The following is a 27085-nucleotide window of genomic DNA, read 5'->3' on the forward strand; positions in this document are numbered from 1 at the left end:
TTCTTAAAGAGTTTATACCCACTTCTGTTATTGATGTATTGACGTATTTCGATTTATTCCCATTTCTCGATCCCCACCTAGCCAACATTTTGATTTCCACACCTTAGTCAGGAGGCTATTATAGCCTGTTTTCACATGAAAATGTATAATTTGTTATCAATTACCTGAGAATAGTTTGATGAAAACAAATAAACGATAGCATTTTACATGATTTTTTAAAGAAAAGTTTTTGTTTGGGATGGCAGTGTAGGGGGCATATGGGGCTACTATTCCCCATCTCAATTTAGCTGTAGGGGTACCACCGATCAAACTCAAGTCAGGTATATAAAGCCCTGCAATGAGCCCAAACCCCTGGGAGCCACTTGGTGTTACCCCTACAGCCCAAATTTGAAATAGTAGCCCCATAGGTCCTCCACACTGCCCTGGTATTCGTTTGATGCACACTTCAAAGATAAGGTAGACAATGGAACACTTTTCACCCTTATATCATTGTGAAATGCTAAAAAATGCAAAGTTCGGGTGAGCTAAATAGTCTCGTTTTTTCTCAAATCATGGCCGACACAAAATGATCCCAAAATTCATCTTTTAATATTTAATTTAACGTTTTGTTTTTCGATTAAAGGTAATTTTTTGATGAGAATAAAATCACAATGTTAAAAGCCTGACCGTCCCATTTTTGCAATAATATGAGGATTTTTATGATTTTCGATGCATGTTATTTTTGGAGAATAGTAAACAGACTTGGTGATCAATTTTTAAGCATTCGAATAGACAAATACCAATATTCAATTGAATTCATTAGACACAAACGCATTGATAATTTTATCCAGGCGAGCTTTACTGCCTCGATCCAAGGTTGTCAATGGTCAGACAAATTATGCACGCTTAAATTTTCTTGATATTAATTAAAATATGCCGATAATAAAGTAAAATATAATTTTTGTTCGAGTACTCTCAGTACTTTAATGAATTTTCTTATTGGTTGCTAGCTTCTACGGGCTTAGTGGCTGCTGTTAGTGGCTGCTAGCTTCAGCTTGGTTATGATGCCTTGTCTTATTTTTACTCAAATATCACATAGCCCCCTAACTCCGTTACTACCCTAACTCCGTCACTTTTGGGAAACTCCTCGCCGTTTGAAATCAAGTGCGATTATGACGTCATTTTTTGCATGTCAAAAATCTTCAATCAAATGTCAACAATTTACAACAGTTAAATTTAAGAATGTGTTCAAAGATAACAAATTAAAATTACACCATGTTCATTTTATGCAACAATAATTGCATGAAATCAGCTAACACTTTTTCACGGGTGCTCTAAAAGACATGCGGGCCCATTCGATGATTTACGGTAATCTGTCATTTTAAGAGAGGTCAAGATGAAGCATTTCACATGTATGTAATTTATTTTTTATTAAGGTTATATATACATTTTTTTTCAGTCCGCAATAGCGTTAAATGCACTACACTTGATGATAACGTCAAATCGCTCCTGTCGTAATTTTTGCCTTATACAGGGTTACAGATATATATGGTATATCGGTATTTAGAATATGCTACATTTATTAAAAATGTAATAAATAAATAACATAATCATTAATATATTCATGATTGATATGAATACATTTAAAATATGAAAGGACAAAATATGTAATCAAACGGCATCCATGCATTATGAAAATGTCATTGTGATTGTTATTACAAGGACCCATTTTTTATTCTGGCGATCATTTCATTTCGATGAAATTGATACCGTTTAAATTGTATACACCAATTTTACTTATTATAACTTGGCCTAAATTCAAGTTGAGTTAAACTAAATTGTTAATGTGTCTCCATTCCCTGGCGTATCATAGATCATGTGGGTGACGGAGTTAGGTTCATAAGTTTTGGAGCACGTGTGATAAACGTCGTATTCAGAGGGCTTATTGTCCCCCGCCGCAACGCGGAGCGGGGACATAGAAATGCCGGGCGTCCGTCTGTGGGTCCGTGTGTCCGTGTTTCCATCCGTCACACTTTTTTGTAAGCGCTCTCATGCCTACAAATTTGGACGGATTTTCATTAAATTTATACCAAATGTTTATACCACTATTACCTTGGTCAAGTTCGAAAGTCAGCATTGGTCGATACTTTTTGTTGGAGTTATGGGACTTTGACCACTATAATGACTCCGTTTTATCCAAAAATTGACCTTGTAAGCGCTCTCATGCCTACAAATTTTGACGGATTTACATGAAATTTATACCAAATGTTTATACCACTAATACCTTGGTCAAGTTCCTAAATCAGCCTTGGTCGATACTAGTATACTGCTTGACCGGCGGGGGACCCAGGAATTCTATTCTTGTTTGAATATTAATAAAAATATTTTTGTTAATAATTATTATTATAAATTATAATGTTTCAGGCTATATTTAGTGATTGCAAAAAATAATTTGCAGAAAAACGCGGGATGTTTTCTGCTTTTGGTGACGGAGTTTGGGTACTTGGGGATACATCTATATCATGCTAATATATATGAAACGTGTATCTTCATATACACAAATGTAGAAGCAATGACTGTGTTAACGTCCTCTCATCAAAAATACAATGCAAAATGTTCCCCATGCATACATGTATATACATACAATATTTGCAAGATAAGAAAGAGCATACGGATGTGCTTATTTCTTTTAAGTACCTCGCATCCTTGTTCACGGCCCACATATAGATGTACATGCACGTATGTTATAATGGATAAATAGACAAAAGAACGATTTAAACTCTAGAAGATGTATCAAACTTTATTTTCCTTTTTTCTGAAGAAAATCCACATTTCATATTTAGCAATCGTTGATGAACATGACTATTTTGTGTTTGTTTTTCAGGGACGGCCGATATCTCTGTAAATAAACCCGGAAATGCATATTCCGTTAGGGCTATAGGGTCGATTTTCTGTTTAGTATTCACACGTACTTTTACTTTCCAATTCGTTGATGTACACAATATCGTAAAATGCCACGTTTATGTGGTAGAAGAAAACGGCTAGACTGGAAAATCCTGACAGTGCTGGCACTGGTGTTTGTCACATCTTACTTTTATTACAATTTCTCCAAAGTTTCCGTGAATGATGAAGAAATACTGCATCTCCGGAATAAACGATTTATGGAATACCGTGAGAAGGAGGGCAAACGCGAAGGGCTCGGCGAGAAAGGGAGAGCCGTGACGTTACAGGGAGAGGAAAAAGCATTGGCGGATTCTCTGTTTAAAAAAGAGGCCTTCAACATCATAGCCAGTGATAAAATAGCACTGGACCGCTCCATACCAGACGTTAGAGATTCCAGGTACGATAATGCAACATTCTCTCTCTCTCTCTCTCTCTCTCATGCTACTGTAGTACTTTGGGCTCAATGATTTATGAATATCAGCTTGTATTATTATAGTTCAGTGACGGAGCTTCAGACTATAAATACAGGGGAGAGCAGGGTGCGATCCTTTGTCAAGCCACAGACTATTCCTAATTTCCTATACTGTAGATTGGCAAATAATCACAATGGTTTAATTTCACTATGTTCGCGATTTAATATTTTTTTCGTGAAATTAAATCCATCGTGAATACTATCATTAGTTTTCAAAAACTTTTCATTGCTTATATTCTGATCAATTGATTTTTAAGCAGCGTGAAATTAAAACCATCGTGATTGGTACTTCAATAAAAATCTTGAAATTTTAACACCGTGGAATTAAAATGACTTACAGTATATATTACATTTGATGGCACCATGCTAATGTTTTCAGAAATCAGAACTCACTGTGTCAGATTTCATAGTTGGCAAAAAGATCTAGAGCTATTGGAAATGATTCTAAAACAGCTACAGTCTAGTCAAATGGATAAATTCATGTGCACCACCTCAAGATTATTGAAAGCCCTTGTCATAATTTACTGTCAGTTATTTGAAAGCTGTTGTCTAGTTGATATACAATCGTAAAAGTCCTCCTGTGATCTTCTATTATCTCCCGCATGTTTCTTAGACTCCAGTGTTCTTACATAAGCTGAATGATGATATGGAGACACTTGTCAGATTTTGATGACAATGTACTGTGCATGACAAAACAGGCTTAATGAAAACAGAATTTAATATTAAACAATTCATTTTCATGACAGAAAGCAAATAAAATTATGTACATGTAGTTGTGTAGTTCTGTTTAAAAATAAAGATCATATGTTCATTATAATTCATCATTTTTTAATTGAGACAAAGTGATGGTGTAAGAAAATTGTTTTAAGTTTAAATCCTTTAAAATTTACATGTAGGCTAATAGTTTCATTAATTATTCTGAATCATTCATGTAATTATCAAATCTGAATATCTAGATTGCTATTTCACATGTTTCATTTAATGTAAATTAATAAGCAATGATTTGTTTATAGACATTCTCCAAGTCAACATTTTTTTAGTTAAAAATGGTTAAATGGTTAAAAGAGACCGGCCAATATGTATCTCCAAAGTAGTTCATATGAGTATGAATTTGGTATAAATGTTAATTGTCTTGTTAAGGTGGTATGAGACACCTGTCGATATTAATAGCGAGCGCAGCTCGCCGGCGCGCAGCGCCGGCGCGAAGCGAGCTCTACCGGCAAGGCGTGTGTGAATAGAAAATTCGGACTAGTTGCACATTCATTCAACGGATTTTTTTGGCGTCAGTAAATCGGACCAGTAATGCATCGTTTTAATCGTCCCAGTAGTTCCCTGTAATCATGGCAATTTTTATCACTTCACACTCTCACGAGAATCAGCAAGACAAAACAATAACGATGTAAGCGACATACAGTCAATGTTACCTCTAAAGTTCACCTCAGTACATTTTCAATCAAAAATAATCGTGTGACGTCACAAACGTTTACACATTGATCCGATATATTTTTTCGGAGTCAGTAAATTTTGACCCACAATTCATAGTACCAATGGTTTCCAACCTCACGTTCCAACATCACGTTCTCCCGAGAATCAAAGTAAAACCTTTGAAAAGCTTATAAGATGTGTAATTTTAAGAACATCATGCTTTTTAAGTAAATAAAACAGTATACTTCGCATACTTTTATTTCTCAGGGGAGTTTTAAAGAGTAAGACGACACTTAACCAACGTCAGCTTTGACGTCACAATAAGCACTGATAAGGGGAAATTACTCTAATTGAAGTTATTGTAAATCTGCTGAAATGACCAAAATCCTCTTAAAATCTTGCAAAGGCTAAGATAAAGAACAGCTGACGAATAAGGACATTTCTTCAGATACAGGAAACAGTTGTAACTTGCACTAATTTGGATGAATGCTCACAAATATTTTATTCACTATAATTACGGTAATTTCCTGAAACGTAACGTTATACGTAGCAGCGCCTTTTTTTAAAGGGGGTGGGTGGGTGGATGGCAGCCTCATCCAAAAAATCTTTGCAAGCAAAAAGAAATATAAATCATGAAAATTCTAATCCTTTAGCTCATTAGCAGTTCAATGGTTTCTTTATTTTCACTTCCATTTAATACATGCAGGGGGGGGGGGGGACAACACCATGTTCTTTTAACATGATAAGCAAATATTTTTAAGCGTAAATTAAAAATAAAATTAAACATTAATTATTTTTTTTTAAGTGGAGGGGCAAATCCATGGTAAGTCGATTTTCTATGTATAAATTGACAAAAATGAAAAAAAATTTAGCATGGGGGGAGCTCTATGATGAGTCAAGTTTTATATGTAAGTTTAAGAAAAAATGTCTACTGCAAAAAAAGGGGGAAATCAATCAATCAATCATAATCACAATCACTTTAAAAGAGGAGATGCAGTGCAATGAATATTTATATATTAAAATCTTTATTATTTAACAACATTGTATCTGAGATTAAACTATTGTTCTACATATAAATAAATTATAACAAATCTTATAAACTATGAATAATGAAAATTTACTGAAAAATAGGTATGTTTTATTTTTTGGCATTCAAATTTCACGTTGTTAATTTTATTTTATTAATTTATTATAATTAATTGTTTGATCACATGCTGTGCTCGCCCCAACGGTCGCACCGTAAAACATATTATGGATAAAAGTATATTATAATAAAAATTCTTTCACCAGTTTAGAATTTGAAAATTCTACAACATTTTACGCAAATTATGTTTTAAAAATTTGTTGAAAGGTAAATATATAAAGCCCAAGCAAGATTTGAACAATGGCTACGAGCGCGAAAGGGGCGAAAATAAAGGGGACAAATACTATACTGTATACAGAAAATGTACTTCGTAGGCATCAATTTTTGTAGATTGAGGAAAAATCTCATTATCAAGGATATGTACATTCATTAACAATGATCCTATCAACATGATTAGTATTATACTGTATATTCGTTTTTTTTTCGCGGGCCACTAAATTTGCTATAAAGGGGAAAATCTGTTACATTTTTTAATTTGCACCAGTCATTTTTTGCAATTTAATAAACAGTTTCTTATAGAAAATGATACAGGATATTATATCTTGGTATTCAATTATTTGGGATTTAAAAATATCACAAAAATAAGCAAAAATTAAATCATCGCGAAAATTACCGGATATACGGTATATGTTATTATAAATTGCATTTCATGATCATTTTAGGTTGGTATGGGACACCTCCATATTGTGACACATTTCCTATCAAAATAAGCAATAAAATCAAGTATAATTTTAAAAGTGCTTTCTTTTACAAAATTGTAACTTGCCTTAACTATATTGCTGATTTACTCAATTTTTAGATGTCGAGAAGTGAAATACCCAAAAGAATTGCCTACTGCCAGTGTGATCATCATATTTCATAACGAGGCTTGGTCGCCGCTTCTTAGAACCGCTCACAGTGTGGTCAACCGCTCACCGCCACGATATCTCCATGAGGTCATTCTACTGGACGATTTCTCAGACCGCCGTGAGTATTGCACTCACTTGAAATGAGCAAAATTTAATTAAGAATCAGAATTGCATTATTTAAACATAATTTATCATTTATATTCTCTTGCAAAGTAAATTGATTTCTCTAAAATAGTGTATCTCGATCTTGTAAGACTACTGTATACAGGGCTATTTTTGCCACGTGTAATTTTCGCCTTCTACTCTCGCAAACATTTTTGCCAAGTCTTTAATTCGCCCAGCCATTTGTGTTTAAAGATATAGAATAGGAGACTTTGGAATTCGCCCAGTCTTAAATTCACCCTCTGACAACGAGGATAAAAGGGGCAAAAAAAAAAAAACGGGGGAAAATATTTCCCTGTATACTGTATATTTTTTCCATGTTTCCCAAAAGAGTATTTTTATTGTTACTACCATTAAACATGTAATTGACAATATTGAAATATGACCTTGTTTACTACAGGTGTCGGCTAAATATGACATCAAATTTCAAAATAATTTCATCAATAAGCTTTGATTTAAATTCTTCAGTGATGTTTATATCCTCTTATTTCTCATAACAAATTTCCTCAAAAGAGAAGTATTGTGATAACTTTATATAATTATTTACATTTTCAACTGTCTTTGTCTGTGATAACATTACGAATCAATTTTGAAGCCTTATAGTTCAATCTATTTTATAAAACATGAGTGGCACAAAACGGATGTGTCTTGTAGTTATTCTTAAGAATTCGTTTTACGGATATAACGAATCACGGATATAACGAAGTAAATTCCTTAGTCCATCGGACTTTGCTATAACCGAGTTTTACTGTATTCACACATTCTTTAACAGCAGAACTTGGCAGCAAAACTTCAAGATTACTTCAATGATTTCTTTTATAACTGTATACATATTCATACACCTTTTAACAGCGCAGCTTGGCAGTAAATATCTTTTATAAATTTAATTCATACACTCATTAACAGCGGAGCTTGGGAGCAAATCTTAATGATAGCATTGACAATATCTTTCATAACCGTATACATATTCATAGACTCTTCAATAGTGGAGTTTGGCAGTAAAACTTCATGATTGAAGTAATTAACTTTAGTTACTGTATATTCATACACTCTTTAACAGTGGAGCTTGGCTGTAAAACTTCATGATTACATTCACAATTTCTTTTTTAACTGTACATGTATATATAATTCATATACATTCTTTAACAGCAAAACTTGGCAGCAAAACTTCATGATTACATTGACAATTTCTTTCATAACCGTATACATATTTACACACTCTTCAACAGTGGAGTTTGGCAGTAAAAGTACATGATTACATTGAGGATTATTTTTATATTTACAGCGGAGCTTGGCAGCAAACTCCATGATTACGTTGCCAAAACGTGGCCGGATGGTATTGTGAAGATCATCCGTACCAAGGAGCGCAGCGGATTAATCAGAGCAAGATTAGCAGGAGCCAAGGCTGCGACGGGAGACGTTCTGATATTTCTGGACTCCCATTGTGAGTCCAACACTGGCTGGTAAGTAGGTAACAGAACAGGGGAGATAATTATGTTATTTTTAGGTCTTTAGTGTAATGTATACATGTGCAGGTTACAAGTACAAGTTTTCCCAGGGGGATCCAGGCGATAGTTTTGTTTTCCAGTGGGGGTCCAAGGCCTACTTTTGAGAATTTTTTTTAATTTGATGTGAGTTTAAAAAATTTGAATTTTCCAGGGGGCGGGGGATATATATTCCCTTAAATCGGCACATGGTATATTATTTGAATGTTGAAATATTAAACTTCACATTTGAAGAATTCTTGATTAATTTTGAATGAGGACAAATTATACGATATAAATGGATAAAAGTAGCACAGCTAGTACTACATGTATAAATATATAAATTATGACAGTACCGTTTGTAACCTCTGCATAATTATTCAAATTTCATTTTAAGAAATAACAAAATTGCTGCTTTCCTTAAGAGTAATAATTTTATTTTGTTTTATGAATATAATTAATTTCATGTATTTGTTATACTTGTAATTGTTTTTACTTTATGTGTTTATGAATACAATTTGGCTACCATGGTCTCTGACTGCATGTACATAAAAAACAGCCAATGTGGATCAAATGAAGAAACCTTGCTCTCTTAATATGCACATGTACATCTCAAAGCTAGCAATTTCAAAGTCTGGAAAGGGAAACCTGCAACCATAAAAATGGAGAATTGTTTTATTACAAGTACATAAAGAAAACCTAGTGGGAATTACATCGATGTCTTCAGAACAAATATGTCAGAAAGTATGAAGATTTTCAGGAAAGGATACAGTCACAAGAGAGAGCTATTATAGGCTTCACTGTACTTATTGTATTTTAATCATTAATTAGTTTGGAAAGTTATACATGAAGTTAAAATTAAATTACAAATATAAGATTTCCCAGTAAGAATTGCGGAAGGTTGATAGTTAAAAAATTAGCCATTAGATCTACATGAAATTTGAAGATATGATTTGTTTTGCTAAAAACTATTATTTAGTAAATAAAAAATCCATATATTTTAGCTTTAAATTTCGGTATTTTTCTTAATCTTTATAAAGAGCTCTTCTTCCTAAAGAGATCAAATTGAATACAGTCTAAAAATAACCATGACCATTAATACTTCTTAATACAATAGAATGCTAGTTTAAGAGGAAAAAATATTGACACTTATTGTACATGTGTGGGACAAAAAGTTGTAAAAAGTGATGGGGGTATTGCTTGAGTCAGAAACTGCTTGGGTGACCAAACAAAACTGTTAAAGTAATCCAAAAGCGAGTGTAATTGTCAAGGTACATTGTCATTCCTATTTGATATTATAGGAGAATTGAATAATTTTGAATGAGTCAAATATGTTAAAAATAAAATGAAGAAATGTATAATAGGTAGATAAGTATCTTTAGGCCAAAAGCTGAGAGGTCAAGGTCAACCCACACCCCCTTCCTTCATCAATTCTTTTTTGTACTTTTTCGCTAAGTATGGAAAATTAAATTCCCTGAATTAGCTTTTTTTACCCTTTAAATGGGGATGAAAACCAATCCAAAATCGTACAGAGATCAAAGTTTAAAGTTTATGAACATTACATTTATTGACATAATTACCAGTGAAAAATCGTTTAATAATCTTGTATACCTGTCCTGATAAGTCATTGGCCCTCACCTGTCCAGTTCACCTGTAGGTGACAATTACATACCTGTCAGGTACTACTCACCTTTGTTCGTGTTTTAAGCTAGCATCTAGACTTTTGCTTAGTTTAGAAACAATATTTATTAATGGTGTTTTTTTGGTTAAAGTTACCATTTCATTATTTGTTACTTCCTAAACCTCTACATATCTAGATACAGTATTTCATTCCAATTATGAGCCTATAAGAGGGCATATAAAAAAACAGAGAAAAAAGGGAAAGCCCTTAATAAAAGTTTTTGATATGAAAATCTGTAAATAGAATTATTTGTAATAACAAATAGTTTGTATTTTATATATGCTGTGGTTTCATCTGAATATTAGATAAATACCAATGTTCGTGCATTTCTTTGTTTAGTTGGTTGTATGAACACCGAATGTTAACACATGTAACACATTGTATTGATAGGAACATACTGTAAACCAACTTTTATTTGCGTGTGAGAAATTTTCCGGCGGTTAGCGAAAGCCTCGTTGGCGCAAATATTTCTAGCTGCGAACCAGTTCTTGTCGCTTGGTTGTAACAACGGGTCTGGATAAGGCTTGATCACAAACAGTAGTCGGCATAAACTAATTTATCAGAGATCAATCGTGAACAGAAGTCACCGCGAATAAAAATTGGTTTACATTATTGACCACAAATATATTAAAATGTATTTATTATCTTAAAAGCTGTCAGAGATTTAATCTAAAACTCCCTATTTGCCCTTTACATGAGACAACGAAGTACGTTTTGGTTTTTCAACTAGGTCTCAGTGACATAATTGATTACAAACTCTCTTATTTCTGTAAATAATAAAATGTATTGATCATGTGTTGGTCAGACATATGAGTGCAGTGATCATGTTACACTAACATCTGTTGGTAGTTGAAGGAGAAATGTGAATCTTCTCAGTCTCATAGAATATGATCTTAGATCAGCACATAGAGTGAATACATAATTAAAAAAAAAATGTTCTACTAAAATTCAACTTTTAATTACATAAGAATTTTTTATTTGCATAAGTATAATAGGTATTATATTGTTTGGAATTCATATATTTTATCAACTGTGGTTCTTTTGTAAAATGCTGCAGCCTTGATTTTTACAGAGACCACATGTTCATTAAGCACATGTAAAACACAATTACCATGAAGCGCCAGGGATATGAGCAAATTTCACATGATAAAAACATTGTTTGCTACATCCAATAAAGTAGTTAATTATACATTTTTAAGAAAGGGTAATTAAATTGGTAAGCATGAATTCGTTATAAGGGTGTTCACTGTAACCAGATTATACTGTACAGTACCGGTATATTGACCTAGTGAAGATATTTTTTTTCAATGATCAGGTCTTGAGTACATACAAATAAGGTTATTGGTGGCTTCATCCTGTGTTTTGTGACTAAAGCTTGTAAGCTGTTATAATGTGTTTTACTGTGTATCATAATTATGTAACATGTGCAGACATTTATAACAGACATTTCAAATTTTCATCTGACCTTGGGTGTACTGTAGATTTCCTAATTATTTTACACAAGTACTTATTTTCGCAATTCTGCCATTTCAAATCAAATTTATGAGTCTGAATTCAAAATTATACGCACAAATAAATACTGTTATTATTTCTTTATTAAGTTTACGACTGTCAGAAAAATAAAAGTGAGTATTTAAAATCTGTAAGGGGTACTTTAAAAATTCTCGCTTTTACATGGTCATTTATTCCTCGTTTTAATTAGGAATCTACACTACACAGTACTCTACAGTCTGCAGTATTTATTAATTAGGCTAGTGGCTTCTCTCCCTTGTATTCTAGCTAGATTACTGTAAATCTTTCACTGAGTAGTGGTTCGTGGGAATCCATTTTGTTCCTACAGGTTGGAGCCAATGCTAGCTCGAATCAAAGAAGACAGGACGGCCGTTCTGTGTCCGGAGATCGACCTGATCGACAAGAACACACTGCAGTATGGCGGCACCGGCTCGTTCTCTGTTGGTGGTTTCTGGTGGTCCCTTCACTTTTCGTGGCGTCCAATTCCTGAGCATGAACAGAAGAGGCGGTCGTCGGGCATAGCACCGATTAGGTACACTTGTACTCACAATGCACTCAATGACCTATCCTCCTCTTCCATTAGTACTGTAAATCTGTAAACATTTGCATGCAGATTACTTCAGATATCCTCTTGCTCTGGTCCAATCCACAGGTTAACAATACTACACACTAGCTAAAGTTAATTCCTTTTGGATATCTCTAAATTTTTCATCCATTTACGGTAATTCTTCAGTTATGTAAATTGAGCTAAATATCTTGAATTCTAAACTTGTATCATTTTTATTTTCCGTTAAAATTTTAAAAGATCACTTTATTTACCCCCCACGTTGTACCGTATTTTGATAAACTTTAAAAGACATTATGGTTTTAGAACAAATGGTTATACTTTCTTTTGTTACAGATTAGCAAATCTAAATTGTTTGTGTGAATCAAAAGCATGCCCTTAAAACTGTATACTAAATAAGTTAATTAATATCTTTTTTTTTTTATATATACATGTATGTATTATTTAAAAGGAAAGAGGGATGTACTGTTAACCAACTTTTATTTCTGTGCGAAAAATTTCCATGAGGTTAAAGTTTGGTCAGGAACATTAGTCGTGCAAAACAGTTTTACAGAAGTAAATCGAGAAATAAAGTTGTCGCAAATGAAAGTTGGCTATCAGTATGTGGTGTCTTGTGTTTATTTTCTTCGTCCTATATTCTCCCAAGCCTCCAGAACTAACACCTCAGCTAGCATTGTGTGTCTTCATAGAAATTGTATTAGTGTATTATAAGTTGTAGTACTATCATCACTAAGTTTCTATATCTCCGTATTGTTGGTTTTAGAGTTGTGTAGAATTGGCGTTTAAAAGAATTCAAACTGTGTATGAATGTAACTCATGCCTATATTGTGTGCATTTTAAAAAAAGATGAACAAAAAAATAAGAAAAGAATTATTCCTCATTCTTGGCTATATAGAATGAGAATGCAATGGAAGAAAATTTGGCAAAGTTTTGCGTAATATTAGCCTAAAGGCAAGGAATGTACATAAAACCCTGATTTTTTAACATCCCTTTTTGGTTTGTCCTGATCTTTGAAATTGCTTGCAATAGACTTGCTTGGATGCAAACAAATAAATTCCAATGATTCCAAACACCACTGAGGTCAGAGACCATGTCAGCCATTTAATCAGGGGGAGCAAACTGTATGCAACCCCCTTTCCTTTTGATGAGTTATTTCCCTTTGTTGAACCCTTCAGGCTGGAGCCAATTTTGTCTCGGATCAAGGAATTTCCCAACAGTGTGGTTTGTCCAATTGTGGATGCCATTGATGCTGACACTCTGGAATATTCCAAAAATGGGGGGTACCAGGTTGGGGGATTCTCCTGGAGTCTCCATTTTACATGGAGGGATGTTCCATCAAGGGATTTAGTTCACAGGAAGTACACAGATCCTGTGGGGTTAGTAAGGTCATGGAGCATGCACAGTGACTTCATGAATCTGATTGGAAAATACCAACAGTTTACATATACCCTTTCTCCAAAATATCCACAGATAACTCTTAATCAAAAAAAAAAAAATAATGTTACAACTAATAAAAAAAATCTTGTACAAATTACAACTTAAAATTCTTCAAGAGTTGGATTTTGATTTGATTTATGTATTTGATTGTTATTAAACACAAATCAATTGCTACCCAAAAGATGACTAAAAAAAATAAAACTGTTACAGAAATCATTTTATTCATTTGTAAACCAGTGTTATACATGCATAGTCTCAAAATACAGGCACATACAAAACTGTAAAGAAATTTTATTATGTGTGCAGTTGTAAATTGCTTTCAACTGTCAGTAAAGCTTTTTGTATAGAGAAAAAAAGTTTACTTAATTGCCCTGACATGCAAACATGACAGCTTTATTACATAACAAGACTGGAATAATTTATGAAATAAAGCAGGTTAATTTTTCTTCACTGAAAAAGTTCAGACTGTATGTCATAAAGATTCAGCTGACATGGGTATTAAGTTCTCTGGATTTCTCTTTTTCTCTGAACTGTGTCAGACTTCATGTTATGGCTCGGTAAATGACATAATGTTGTACATTATTTGGATTCTCAAAAGATTAGTATACAGCATACATGTATATATTGAGTCAGGAAGCATAACTTCTACTTCTTATACTAATACAAATATAGTTACCTGGTATTATCTCTCCTTATGGAAACTCTTTAATTTAAAAGTTGTAGAAAAAATATTAATCTTATGATTATGCAAGTTGCATCTACATATAAATCTTATTACTGGGTATTAATGTTTGAAGTATTTACATCACTATTACATATTTCTGTCTTGTTTCTGATTGGTAGATCACCAACAATGGCAGGCGGGCTGTTCGCTGCAGACAGAAAATTCTTTTTTGAAATCGGAGCTTATGACCCAGGGATGGACGTTTGGGGCGGAGAAAACCTGGAGATTTCCTTCAGGGTATGTTGTCTGACCAAATCCAAGAAGGATCTCTCTTATTGTTTGACAAAAAATAATATGAAAAGGCATAGTTTATATAAAAAAAACTTAATTCAAAAAACAAAACTCAATTGAAATAATCCAATGGGAAGAGGTTCATCATATGATTTAATGGGTTACATGTTATTGAATAGAAAAACTTTGTCATAGTGTTTAAGATTTTAAAGATCTTGCAAGGCAAAAGATTGATCATTATATTTTAAGAAAAATTTTAATGACATTGTTTAGAATAAAAGAAAATAAAAAACATAGCAATTAACAGAGTTTGAAAAGAATTCATTAGGAAGTGGTTCATCATACTTGTATTTACGATTTTATGAGTTACATGAATAGAAAAATAGATAATAAGTCATTAGAATACTCAGAAGAAAAATAATGCTAATTTATTTAAAATTTCTGGTCTTGAATTAAAACATTTTGAATGTTCTCTGCAGACCTGGATGTGTGGGGGCAAGCTGGAGTTTATCCCCTGCTCTCGTGTGGGACACATCTTTAGGGCCAGTCATCCATACACTTTCCCAGGTAATTCTAAGCACCTCTACATTATAATTCAACCTCTGATATTCTCAGAATTGGATCACATACAATGCCTCTAGCTTTCTCTTTTACTCTCAGACTGGTTTTATCAATATTCGTCGAATACCAAATTTTTTGTGGATTCTTTAAGTTGATCCACAAAATCCACAAATGTTCATTAATTCAAGTGCAATTTTTACTTACAGTATGATATTGGATTGATAGGATCATTGGCAATGAATCCAAGTATCCTTGAAACTGTGATTTTAATTGAATCCACCAAAATAAATACCCATGAATATTACCGTAATGAAACCACAGTACCTAGTCATTGGTGTTTTTGAAAGACTTTCAACTTTTGACAAGGAGATGTTTGTTTTTATTCCTTTGATATTGTCCTCATTGGTCTAAATTTTCCACTCCTTCAGGCAATAAAGACACACATGGAATCAACTCAATGCGCCTGGCTGAAGTTTGGATGGATGAGTACAAGAGATTATTCTATACCCACAGGAAGGACCTACTGGTAAGTGCATGATTTCCAAGAATATTTTTAGTTTAAGATACACGTACCAGGTAGAAACTTAAAATAGTCAACAAAATGGTCAAGAAGGTCAACTTAAAATTTAAAACGACAATAATTACAATTTTTACCACAGTGACTGTATGTTGAATGGTCAACTGTCATTGACTTGATTGATAAGTCAGAGGTTAATGTGAATAAAGGTTTAAGGTCATTGTTATTTTAAGATCATATGTGGTCATTGATAAGTAAAACATAAGATAAGATACAGAAGTCAATGTCATCAAAGGTCATATTTGCATTCCTTGATAAATTTTGCAAATCTGTATTCATTGTAAAAATTTAAGATTGCTGATCTGGAGATACATAATTGTATTTGAGTTGTCTCTCTTTCTACTATTGCTTTCTTTCTGTTTAGCTGCAATCTCATTTTTAGACATATCTTTTAATACAAAAAATTTACAAAATAAAAAAAACGTGCGATCACACACAGTAAAAAACGCATTGCCAAATCAATTTTTCTGATACACACACAATCCTGCATGTTACACGAATGATCACCCAGGGTACACAAACTATTTAACACGATTGGCTTGTCAACAATTGCGTTGTTACCAATGTATGTAGGATTTTCAACTGTCATTAAATAAATTGATACGTCAGAGGTTAATATTGATAAAGGTTAAGGTCATTGTTAATCTAATTAAAATTAGACATTCTGAATCAGCTACCGCTTCTTTGAGAAGCGGTAGCGGATTTGACAGAACATCTAATTTTAATTAGATTTGGTCATTGTTAAAGGTCAAAGATTAAATTTGTTTCCTTGGGACTTTGTCAGTTACAGTTCAAATGTTCATGTGGTGATTATCCAATTGCAAGTCAGTCTCACATTTTCATATGAATCATATAATGTAACCACTAAGCAGAATAAACCACCAACTTGAAGATGATTCCATGAATATTAATCGGGACTGAAACGGAAAGTGTTCAAATGTTTTGTTCAGGGCCAGGATTACGGGGACATATCTGAGCGTGTGGAGCTCAGAAAGAGGCTGAATTGTAAGAGCTTCAAGTGGTTCCTGGACAATGTGTACCCAGAGAAATTCATTCCGGATGAGAATGTCCACGCCTGGGGGATGGTGAGAAAGCTTTTTTTTTTATTATTCCATTTAATTTAGATATATGTTAAAGGATATGAAAGGATGTGAAAGAGAATGTTGGTTTTATAAAAACTGGTGCTATATGACAATGAAAAAAGAAGATTTTTGTTTCCATGAGAGTTTTTTCTATTCTAAAAGCTAATTAAGTTTAAGAGAAGGATATTAAATAATAGTAATGATTTTATGTCTGATTAAGTTTTATTTAAATTTGATTTTAATACCTTTATAAAGAGTAGAAAGTTTAAACTTTCATCCAAAAACTATTTAAAAGGCCTCTAGCTGTTTATTATATCCTGAAAATATGCTCAATGTTAAGGATAGTTTTACTCCTATTGAACAGGTACGAAATCCTCCCAGCAACCTGTGCCTTGACACACTTCAGAAGGATGAGAAGACGGTGTTTGATATGGGAATCTACAGCTGTCAAAACGGAGCCAGCGCTAATGAGGTCTGTGTATTTGATTGGCCGAGTTTGTTGTGGTATGAAATTCAACGATCATTTTATATTTCAAATATAATGTTTTGAGTAGAACACATATTGGATAGAGGGTTGTTTTTTGTCCTTCTACACTTGTAAAGGGTTTCATCATGTCCCAGACTTGTTCAGATAAAGGGATACTATATGTTAGATACTCTTTCTAATTGAAACAGTAATTTAAAATTATCTTCATTTCGCCCGGTCTTTACCTCACCTGCTGACAATGAGGGTGAAATTGGCAAAATAAAAATGGGAACAAATATTTCCCTGTATACATTATGTGTTTTTATGGCTTACGGCCATCTAGTTGCCGGATAATCTTTACGGCGAAGAGTTCAGTTATCTGAACATGCGCGACAAAAAATAGTTCTATTCGAATGTTGCAAAGTTAACTGTTTGTTGTTCATAATAAATATCTTTAAGCAGGATTATATTTTCCATATGTTATTATCACTTATGTTATTGTAACCAATATGAATTGACTTTATTAGGGCCCCGCAAGGATTTGCGGGTGCCCTATAGTAATCACTCTGTCCGTCCGTCCTTCTGTCCGTCCGTCCGTCTGTCACTCTTCAGTCCACAAATTTCCTGTTTTTTTCTAATAACTTTTTTTATGGTTGCCCAATCAAGTTCAAATTTGGTATGGTAGTTCAGTAGGCAGAAATACATATTTTGATGCTAAGTTTGGTTCTCTATGTCTTCTGGTTTGGAGCTGGGGTGGTGGGGTAGATTCCTATCTATGCATAAGAAGAATGGGCAAAGAGAGATAACTGCTGAGAATGAATGGGCAAAGAGAGATAACTGCTGAGAATGTTACCATTGTATACATGGAAGGCTGTGCAATATTTGTCCTTTGGGATTAATTAACCTTCCACAGGAAGAAAATCCTAAGCTTTATCTTTATCTGTCACATTGAGATTAATTACTGCACTGCCTGTGTCTGCAAATGAACTTTGTTTTGAAGTTAAGGTCAATTTTGAATGATGTGTAGTATTGTGTACATTCTTTGAAATATGGATTTGAAATATAATATTCATATTTTTTTTGGTTAAAATACCGTACACAATGATTTATGATAGTTTTATTGAATAGAGGCAAAGCCTAGGTATCATTGCATTGGTATCAATTCTTTGTTTTTTTAACAAATTTTATTTCATCCCATGTTAACCCACTTTATCCCGTGGATATGACTCATTGGATATTTTTTTGATATTCCACAGTTGTGACTTTACAATGGGATTTGCCTAGGCATAATGAAGTAAAAATAATGTAGAGTTTTATAAACAGTGTAAACATTGATTGCGGTGTATAAAATATGGGATAAATAGAATCTAATGATTTGTAGTATAATATGATTTTTATCCAACTTGTGTGTTTTATCCCCTCACTAAGGCTCAAGAAAAAAACACTTTAATTGTTGGATGAAAATCATATCCAACTACAAATCACGAGATCCTATATATTCCAGTTCTTTACATCTTCTGCCGGGCATTTATTTTTCATCATTGTTAATATAAAGAGGATGGAATTCAAAGTTTTTTTCACTTCTCTATATTAATTGTCATAGCGGGGCCCTTCCTGACTGGTCAGTTTTCTAGTTTAAATAAACTCGAAATCTAACGCGAATGAATATTAACTGCAGTGTTTTTTTGCATAGAGGTATAGGCCCCCGCCATGCATCACACATGCTTTCCGCTATGCATACTTACATGTATTATAAGCAAAAAATCTTTTCCCAATTAATTCAGATCCTAACAGTGATAAGTAAATGTAAAGTTGTCGTTATTTCGTTCAACCTTCATAATAACGTTTGCACCCGCAGAGAGCGTCGCTAACTTCGATCGACATCGATCTCAGCAAGAGGGAAATTGTTTAACGGTTAAAGAACTGAACTTATGATTGAGATATATTGAAACTGGGATTATAAATCGGTAATTAATGCATAAATAGAGGGGCAATTACTACTTGTTTTAATATAATGTGCCTTCTTCGACAACTCCGCCATTATTGAATGTTGGGGATTTTCCAAGATCTAAAAATAGCACAATGTTCCCTCGATGGAGTTACCTTGGTTGTGCTATATTTGTCGTAAAAATATTGGAAACTTGAGACCAAATGTACTCAAATAAGAAAACAATATACAGTTAAGCTTGATTGCAAGTCATATACGGAAGCGATGTCACATTACTATAACATAGAGACATCGTATAGTATGCTTCTGAAAATGACTGTGTACACATGTCATGTGAAGAGAGACTGACTGCAAAGTTATAGTGCAGTAATTAATTTCAATTAAATTTGGTGTCAAAACAAGTTTGCTGTAATTGCATAGTTCTGCCTGTTTCTTGCCCTCCCCCTCCAAAGAGTTTACCTCTGTTCAAAGGGATAAAAATAAAACAGAAGGTGTTAGAACTGCCTTGTGAATCTATATTTCTTATAAAAGCTTGTGAAGGTCAGCCTCTTAAAAAAGTAGGAAAACCCCAGAAAAATATGAATAAATATACATTTATGAAATACAAATAAAATGGAAATACTTGTTGGTGTAGATTTCATGAGAATTCATTAATTATAGAACATATGATAACATGCAGTGCATTTCATCATTTGGTTATTATTATTTTTACGCGCAGTGATTTCGCGCTGGCTGTGGCGCTGTTACGTCGCACCGTGCACCAACTATCGCGCAAGTGCGTAGGAATACAAGGTGTACTGATACTTGAGAGCATGTTGGTTTTAAGTGTTTTTAAGTGTTATCTAATTGTGTTTATGCAGTCTGTGATTTTCCTAAAAGCAATGGTGGTTTCAACCAATTGATAAAAGAGGCGTCTATTTTTCAATCCTGTCTGTTTCGGTCACTAAATGGGGCATGTTGATATCGGTCCTGTTACGGTTTCTATACATCTATGAATAAACTAAAGTTTCCGTAAGAAATAGAGGGAATCATACTCGATCCATGTAAATATAGTCATATCAAACCCGTAAGCCATTATGGCCCTTCAGGCCTTTGATTTATTTTTGGGCTTGTCAACTCATATATTTTACTAAAACAATTATTGTTCTGTGGTTTTTTTATTTGGTGTAAAAGTTTCATATAGTTCCCTCAAAGTTGAAATAATAAAAATGGGTTAAGTCTGTCTTTCCTCACTGACAGGTGTTTTCTCTGATTATTAATGATGAATTGTTCTGTGTTTTTTTTATTTGGAAAATTGTTTAAGTCTCTCTCATAGAATTCTTGTCAGTATTTATTTGAATTTTCTTTATTTTCCTCACTAACAGGTGTTTTCTCTGAGCATTAATGATGAACTCCGACGTGAGGAGGCATGTCTCACGGTGGTCTCGGAGGGAGGTCGTGTCCCCCTGGAGTCCTGTACTGGGGCAGCCAATCAGAAGTGGAAACACGATAAGGTAGGTCAAAGGTCAATGACTAGTTATTTTAATGATCAGAGGCAACCAATCAAAAGTGGAAACATGATAAGGAAGGTCAAAGGTTAACTACTAGTAATTTCAATGAGTAGAGGCAGCCAATCAAAAGTGGAAACATGATAAGGTAGGTCAAAGGTTAACTACTAGTAATTTCAATTTTTAGCTCACCTAAACCAAAGGTTCAAGTGAGCTTTTCTGATCACCCGTTGTCCGTCGTCCGTCCGTCCGTCCGTCTGTCTGTCCGTCCGTCTGTAAACTTTTCACATTTTTGACTTCTTCTCAAAAACCTCTTGGCCAAATTTAACCAAACTTTGTACAAAGCATCCTTATGAAAAGGGGATTCTAAATTGTTAAAATAAAGGATACAACCCTTTTTAAAGGGGAGATAATTACGAAACAGAGAAAATAGGGGGCATGTCTTTAAAAATCTTCTTCTCAAAGAACCACTGCACCAGAAATGTCAATATTTACACAAAAGCTTGTATATATAGTGAAGATTCTAAATTGTAAAAATCGTGACCCCCAGACTACAACTGGGGCCCCAGGCGGGGTTCAAAATTTAACATGGAAATACATTGGAAAAATGTTTAAAAATCTTCTTCTCAAGAACCACTGCACCAGAAATGCCAACATTTACACAAAAGCTTGTATATAGAGTGAAGATTCTAAATTGTAAAAATCGTGACCCCCGGACCTAAACTGGGGCCCCTGGTTGGGTTCAAAATTTAACATGGAAATACGTAGGAAAACTGTTTAAAAATCATATTCCGAAGACCCACTGTACCAGAAATGCCAAAATTTACAAGAAAGCTTGTATATATAGCAAAGATTCTAAATTATAAAAATCGTGACTCCCGGACCAAAACTGGGGCCCCAGGCGGGGTTCAAAGTTTAACATAGAAATCCATAGGATAAATGTTTAAAAATCTTCATATCAAGAACCACTGCACCAGAAAAGCAAATATTCAAACAAAAGCTTTTATATATAGTGAAAATTCTACATTGTAAAAATTGTGACCCCCGGACCAAAACTGGGGCCCCAGGCGGGGTTCAAAGTTTAACATAGAAATCCATAGGATAAATGTTTAAAAATCTTCTTCTCAAGAACCGCTGCACCAGAAATGCCAAAATTTACACACAAGCTTGTATATATAGTGAAGATTATAAATTATAAAAATCGTGACCCCCGGACCAAAACTGGGGCCCCAGGCGGGGTTCAAAGTTTAACATAGAAATCCATAGAATAAATGTTTAAAAATCTTCATTTCAAGAACCACTGCACCAGAAAAGCAAATATTCAAACAAAAGCTTTTATATATAGTGAAAATTCTAAATTGTAAAAATTGTGAAAAGCTTTTATATATAGTGAAAATTCTAAATTGTAAAAATTGTGACCCCCGGACCAAAACTGGGGCCCCAGGCGGGGTTCAAAGTTTAACATAGAAATCCATAGAATAAATGTTTAAAAATCTTCATTTCAAGAACCACTGCACCAGAAAAGCAAATATTCAAACAAAAGCTTTTATATATAGTGAAAATTCTAAATTGTAAAAATTGTGACCCCCGGACCAAAACTGGGGCCCTAGGCGGGGTTCAAAGTTTTACATATATAAGAAAAATGTTTAAAAATCTTCTTCTCAAGAACTACAATGCAACAGTTTGGGATATCACTATGCATACATCCTTGGCAATTGTAGATTCTAAAGTGTTAAAATCATGACCCTCGGAGTAATTCTGGGGCATCAAGAGGGGTTCAACGTTTAACATAGAAAAAAATAGGAAACATGTATAAAAAAAAATCTTTTCGAGAACTACAATGTCATACTTTGTGGGATTACTTTACTTGGATCCTCAAATAGTGAAAACTTTAAATTATAGACGCGATCTAATACTGTAGCCCCAGGAGAAGGGGTTCAATGTTTCACATAGAAAGATAGGAGGGAACATGTTTAAAAATCTTATGGAGAACTACAATGCTTCAATTTGTGAGATTACTATGCAAGCATTCTCAAATTGTAAAGTTTCTAAATTGTGGAAGCCGTGACCCCCAAACTAATATTGGGGCCCAAGAAGGGGTTCAAAATTAACATAGAAATATATAGGGAACATGTTTAAAAATCTTCTTCTCAAGAACTACAGTGCAACAGTTTGTGAGCTTACTATGCAAGCATCATTGGCTATTGTAGATTCTAAATTGGTAGAATCGTGACCCCCGGACTAATACTGGGGCCACAAGACCCCCAGACCAATACTGAGGCCCCAAGTGGGGTTCAAAGTTTAACATAGAAATATATAAGGAAAATGTTTAAAAATTTTCTTCTTGAGAACTACAATGCTACAGTTTGTGAGATAACAATGCAAGGATCCTCAAATAGTGTAGTTGTTAAAGCCAACCATAAACCCCAGACCAATACTGGGGCCCCAGAAAGGGGTTCAAAGTTTAAAATAGAAATAACATACATGTTTGCTATGAAATAGAATGTTACAAGGAACTGTTGTTCAGGTGAGCGATGTGGCCCATGGGCCTCTTGTTTAAACATGTATTGAAAAAAAAATCATACAATCATCATCACAGTTTTTCGGAGATTCTTTTCATCACTTATTGTATTGAGAGTGTATTAATCAGTTCTGTGTAGCTTTTTTGATGTTATTTCTAAACTAACTAGTGAAAATTCATTGTGACATCATTACAGTGTCATATCAAAATTATCATCACATGACTGACATCCTGTCTGTTTGTAGGACAAGCTGATAATTACGGGTACAACCTCGGGAGGACAGGTCCTCTGTCTCGACAAGAAGAATGAGAAGAACAATGGGCATGTGTACACAGAGAAATGTAATGGCAAGGAGTCCCAGAAGTGGACGTTTGAGCACTACCTGGATAATGTCTAGATGATTACGGATAATGTCTAGATACCTACAGATAATGCCAAATTGGGTGATATTTATTAAATTCTAAATAAGCTGGATTACATGTGGATAGCTACAGAGGATGCCAGGCAATTAGTATTTAGTTAATTCGAGATAAGTTTGATAATGTCTAGATGCTTTCGTATAAGGTCTAGATACTTACAGATAATACCAAATTGGGTGATATTTATTAAACTCTAGATAAGCTGGATTACATGTGGATAGCTACAGAGGATGCCAGGCAATTAGTATTTATTCTAGATCTGTTTGATAATGTCTAGATACTTACAGATAATATGAAGTTTGATGATATTTTTTTATAAGTCTGGATAAGTAGGATAATGTCCAGAAACATGTAGTTACAAAAGACACAAGGCAATCAGTAATCAATAAATTCTAGATAACTGGGATAAAATCTAGATAATTACAGAAAATGCCAGGCAAAACAGTAGTTACATAATTGAAGATAATTAAGATAATGTCTAGAGAGTGATAGAGGATGCCCAAAAAAATAGTAATTTTAAAAGATTTATTGTCTAGATAATTTGGAAAGTATGTAGATATATTTTCAAGTATTATATGAAAAAAATAATATTTACTTTTAAAACTTATAGTCTAGATGATTTGGATAATGTCTAGATAATAATACAGATATTTTCAAACTTCTTTTCAAACTTTTGAAAAAAAAATTATGTACTAAAAAGATTATACTGAATGACCGGGTTTTGTCAAAGATTCCGTTTTTAGTGTGAATTTTGATTGAACAGATGCTTAGATATAATAGCAGTCACCAAAAGTCCAGAAATTGTCAAGAACTTAGGCTTATCATAGGACTATGCAATTTGTGTACATGAAAACAAGAGTTTGAAATTTTCAACACCAATAATTGCATAAAAGTTCCAACTAAGATAATTATAAACATATAAGTCTAGATGACGAGGATCATTTTCAAAAACAACACAATTAATTGAATACACATAAACTTTTATATTATGTAATTCCCTCATTGAAGTGATGTGACTTTGTTTAATTATTTTCCAAGAATCTAGAGCAAATGTTTTGTTTATAACTACAGAAACGAAAAATTAATATCTAATCCACGAATCTCATTAATCATCACACTATATTTATTAAATTTTTACTGTTTCTAACTTTGAGTCTGTGAGTATACAATTTCTTTCAAAGAAAAGAAGAACAAATTGATAGAATACATTCTGTATACTTAAAAACATAATCGAAATTATCCAGGTTAGATCTAAGAAATGCGTTTCTCATCAATAATATGATGCATTTAACTTGTTATATAAATCATCATATAGAGTTGAATAACATATACATATCATATTTATTTTTTTCCTTCATGAAAGTTTAACGAAATTGCTCCTGTTGTATACATAAGTATAGACCAGACTGACAAGTATGCTGTGCATCAAAAATCTAAACTAGATTTAGTTAGTCTTTAGATTGTATAGTTTGTCATATACAGTAACATGATATATTTTTGTATACAAACCAAACATCTTGGTCTAAAGGACTTTAAAACGCTGCATAAAATCTTCTGCTCAGTTTGTTTTTTCATACAAGTAATTTTATCAATTAAATTCTGTCTTCACATACCACGCTGAAATGAAACATCCAGCTATAAATGATAGTTAACAGTTCATGACACATTTCAGACTGCAGATAGGTTTATGCAATAAACATATAGCCTCTCTGTTGCTTAAAGTTTTCATAATTCGTTAATTTCATCTCTGTTGCCCACGGATTTCCATTCTTAACAAATTACAAAACACCCTGCTTATTCATCAATCATACAAGTAAATACCCGGAATTTACGCAAATCAATATGGTGTATGTTATCTTCTACACAAAATATTCAATCGTTGTTAACAAAACAACTGGCAGTCAATGAAAACTGGCTCAAATCGTCCAAAGTCAGGACACACTTAGAACGTGAGTTCTTACGTGTAAACAATGACCACTGCTCACGATAAATGATATTCATATCTGTGTGTGCAATCCGTTTCTGCAGTATTCGTTGATTTAACTATGTATTTTTTGATTGCTGATAATCCATTCTTCACTTATAATAGGGTTTAAGAAAATTTGAAGTTATGTTGATTATAAACATATGGCTAGATAATTTGGACCTATCTAGGGACGTGGCAACGCAAGTTATTGAATAATCATTAGTATCTTTTACAGACTTAGTTTTAGTTAGAATTAATGTCCCATGCCTCGCTTTCTGCAGGGTCAAATAGCTCAATAAACAATAGAAAATAAGTATCAAAGTCTGTTGGTAATTATGATGATAGAAACTATGATTTTTCATAATGTTTGCAACTTATTTGTTTGTTGTTAAGTATTATGTGAATGTGAAGTTGCAGTCGTTTTGTTGGTTTGTTTTTTTTCCTTGTATGTACAACTACTTAAAACTTGAAGGATAAACAATCATTTTCGTTGCATCATATTTTCGTTGTAAACTCTATTTACTTACTGACAACAATGAAAAGAGACGAAAAATTTTACAATTTTTTGGTAAGATTTACGCAAATGAACATAAGGATTTTTGAAGAGTTCTGTTGAGTTACTTGTACTCTATAAACAGGAACTTGGTAGCCATTGCTTTGTGTTGTCTTTCATCCTTTCTTGCCAGTAGGAGAATTTCAAACCTGTGACCGATAATTAACCTATATCTTTGATAATATATTTGATAATTAACCAGTCTCTATACACAGTCATGACATAGTGAATATGCAATGAACATTTTTGATGTAAAAATAAGTGATTGGGTAACAGAAAATGGTTAAAACACCTCTTTGTTTCAGTTAAACATGCCTTACGTTGCAATTCTGTAACTGACAGTTTCGTGATGTTTTTGAAAACTCATGGATGCATATTTCGAATCGCACAATGTTTAATTGATGTCAGAGGTTTAAGAAGTTACACGCACACGGTTTGGTTTGCATGTCATGAACATTTTGAAGAATTACTTGAAGTTTTTCTCAATTAATTTTTGGCTTTATTTTGTTACATTAATTGTGTGTCAGTTTATAAACTATTTGTATTCCTTAGAAAGAATCTGTTCAGCCACTGTTTATTTTTTTTTAATTTTTTTTTTACGAGAATTAATTCAAAGCATTCCATTTTGTTTTGATTAAGACTGCCTGATACAATATTCAACGTATACACAAATTTTCATTGTCAGTTCGATTTGCCGGTCCAAATTTTAAAGAAAGTAATTTGTCAATGACAATCGTCTATCTGTTAAAAACTCGTTTCTTACCAACTGTTTATATATATATATATATATATATATATATATATATATATATATATATATATATATATATATATATATATATATACTGATTTAAAAGTTGTTTCGCAGTAGAAGAAAACTTTACAAAGTTATATGTC

General features: G+C 33.3%; 1 protein-coding gene across 2 annotated transcripts; it reads left to right on the top strand.

Annotated features, from left to right (window-relative positions):
• The first annotated feature begins 2929 nt into the window (after positions 1-2929).
• Positions 2930-26969, top strand: LOC105342983 (probable N-acetylgalactosaminyltransferase 9). 2 transcript variants are annotated; one of them, XM_034453325.2, is made up of 11 exons: positions 2930-3319; positions 6763-6929; positions 8259-8436; positions 13391-13591; positions 14496-14613; positions 15087-15174; positions 15597-15694; positions 16696-16830; positions 17192-17299; positions 20606-20734; positions 23495-26969. In XM_034453325.2, exons 1-11 carry the CDS (start codon positions 2991-2993, stop codon positions 23645-23647), a joined length of 1704 nt encoding a protein of 567 aa, XP_034309216.1. In that variant the 5' UTR covers positions 2930-2990; the 3' UTR covers positions 23648-26969. The 2 variants fall into 2 exon arrangements, with proteins under 2 accessions (XP_034309216.1, XP_034309215.1); XM_034453324.2 differs by lacking the exon at positions 13391-13591 and adding an exon at positions 11979-12182 and having other exon boundaries at positions 2931-3319.
• Positions 26970-27085: the final 116 nt, after the last annotated feature.

The sequence above is a fragment of the Magallana gigas genome, chromosome 10, assembly GCF_963853765.1.
Source record: "Magallana gigas chromosome 10, xbMagGiga1.1, whole genome shotgun sequence".
Classification (NCBI taxonomy): domain Eukaryota; kingdom Metazoa; phylum Mollusca; class Bivalvia; order Ostreida; family Ostreidae; genus Magallana; species Magallana gigas.

What these genes read in the sequence shown, in the direction of transcription:
- LOC105342983 (XM_034453324.2), top strand. Translation starts at nt 2,991, where the DNA reads ATGCCACGTTTATGTGGTAGAAGAAAACGGCTAGACTGGAAAATCCTG. An exon ending in TGTGAGTCCAACACTGGCTG is followed by an intron (nt 8,437 to 11,978) that starts GTAAGTAGGTAA and finishes TTGTTCCTACAG; the next exon opens with GTTGGAGCCAATGCTAGCTC. An exon ending in ACCTGGAGATTTCCTTCAGG is followed by an intron (nt 14,614 to 15,086) that starts GTATGTTGTCTG and finishes TGTTCTCTGCAG; the next exon opens with ACCTGGATGTGTGGGGGCAA.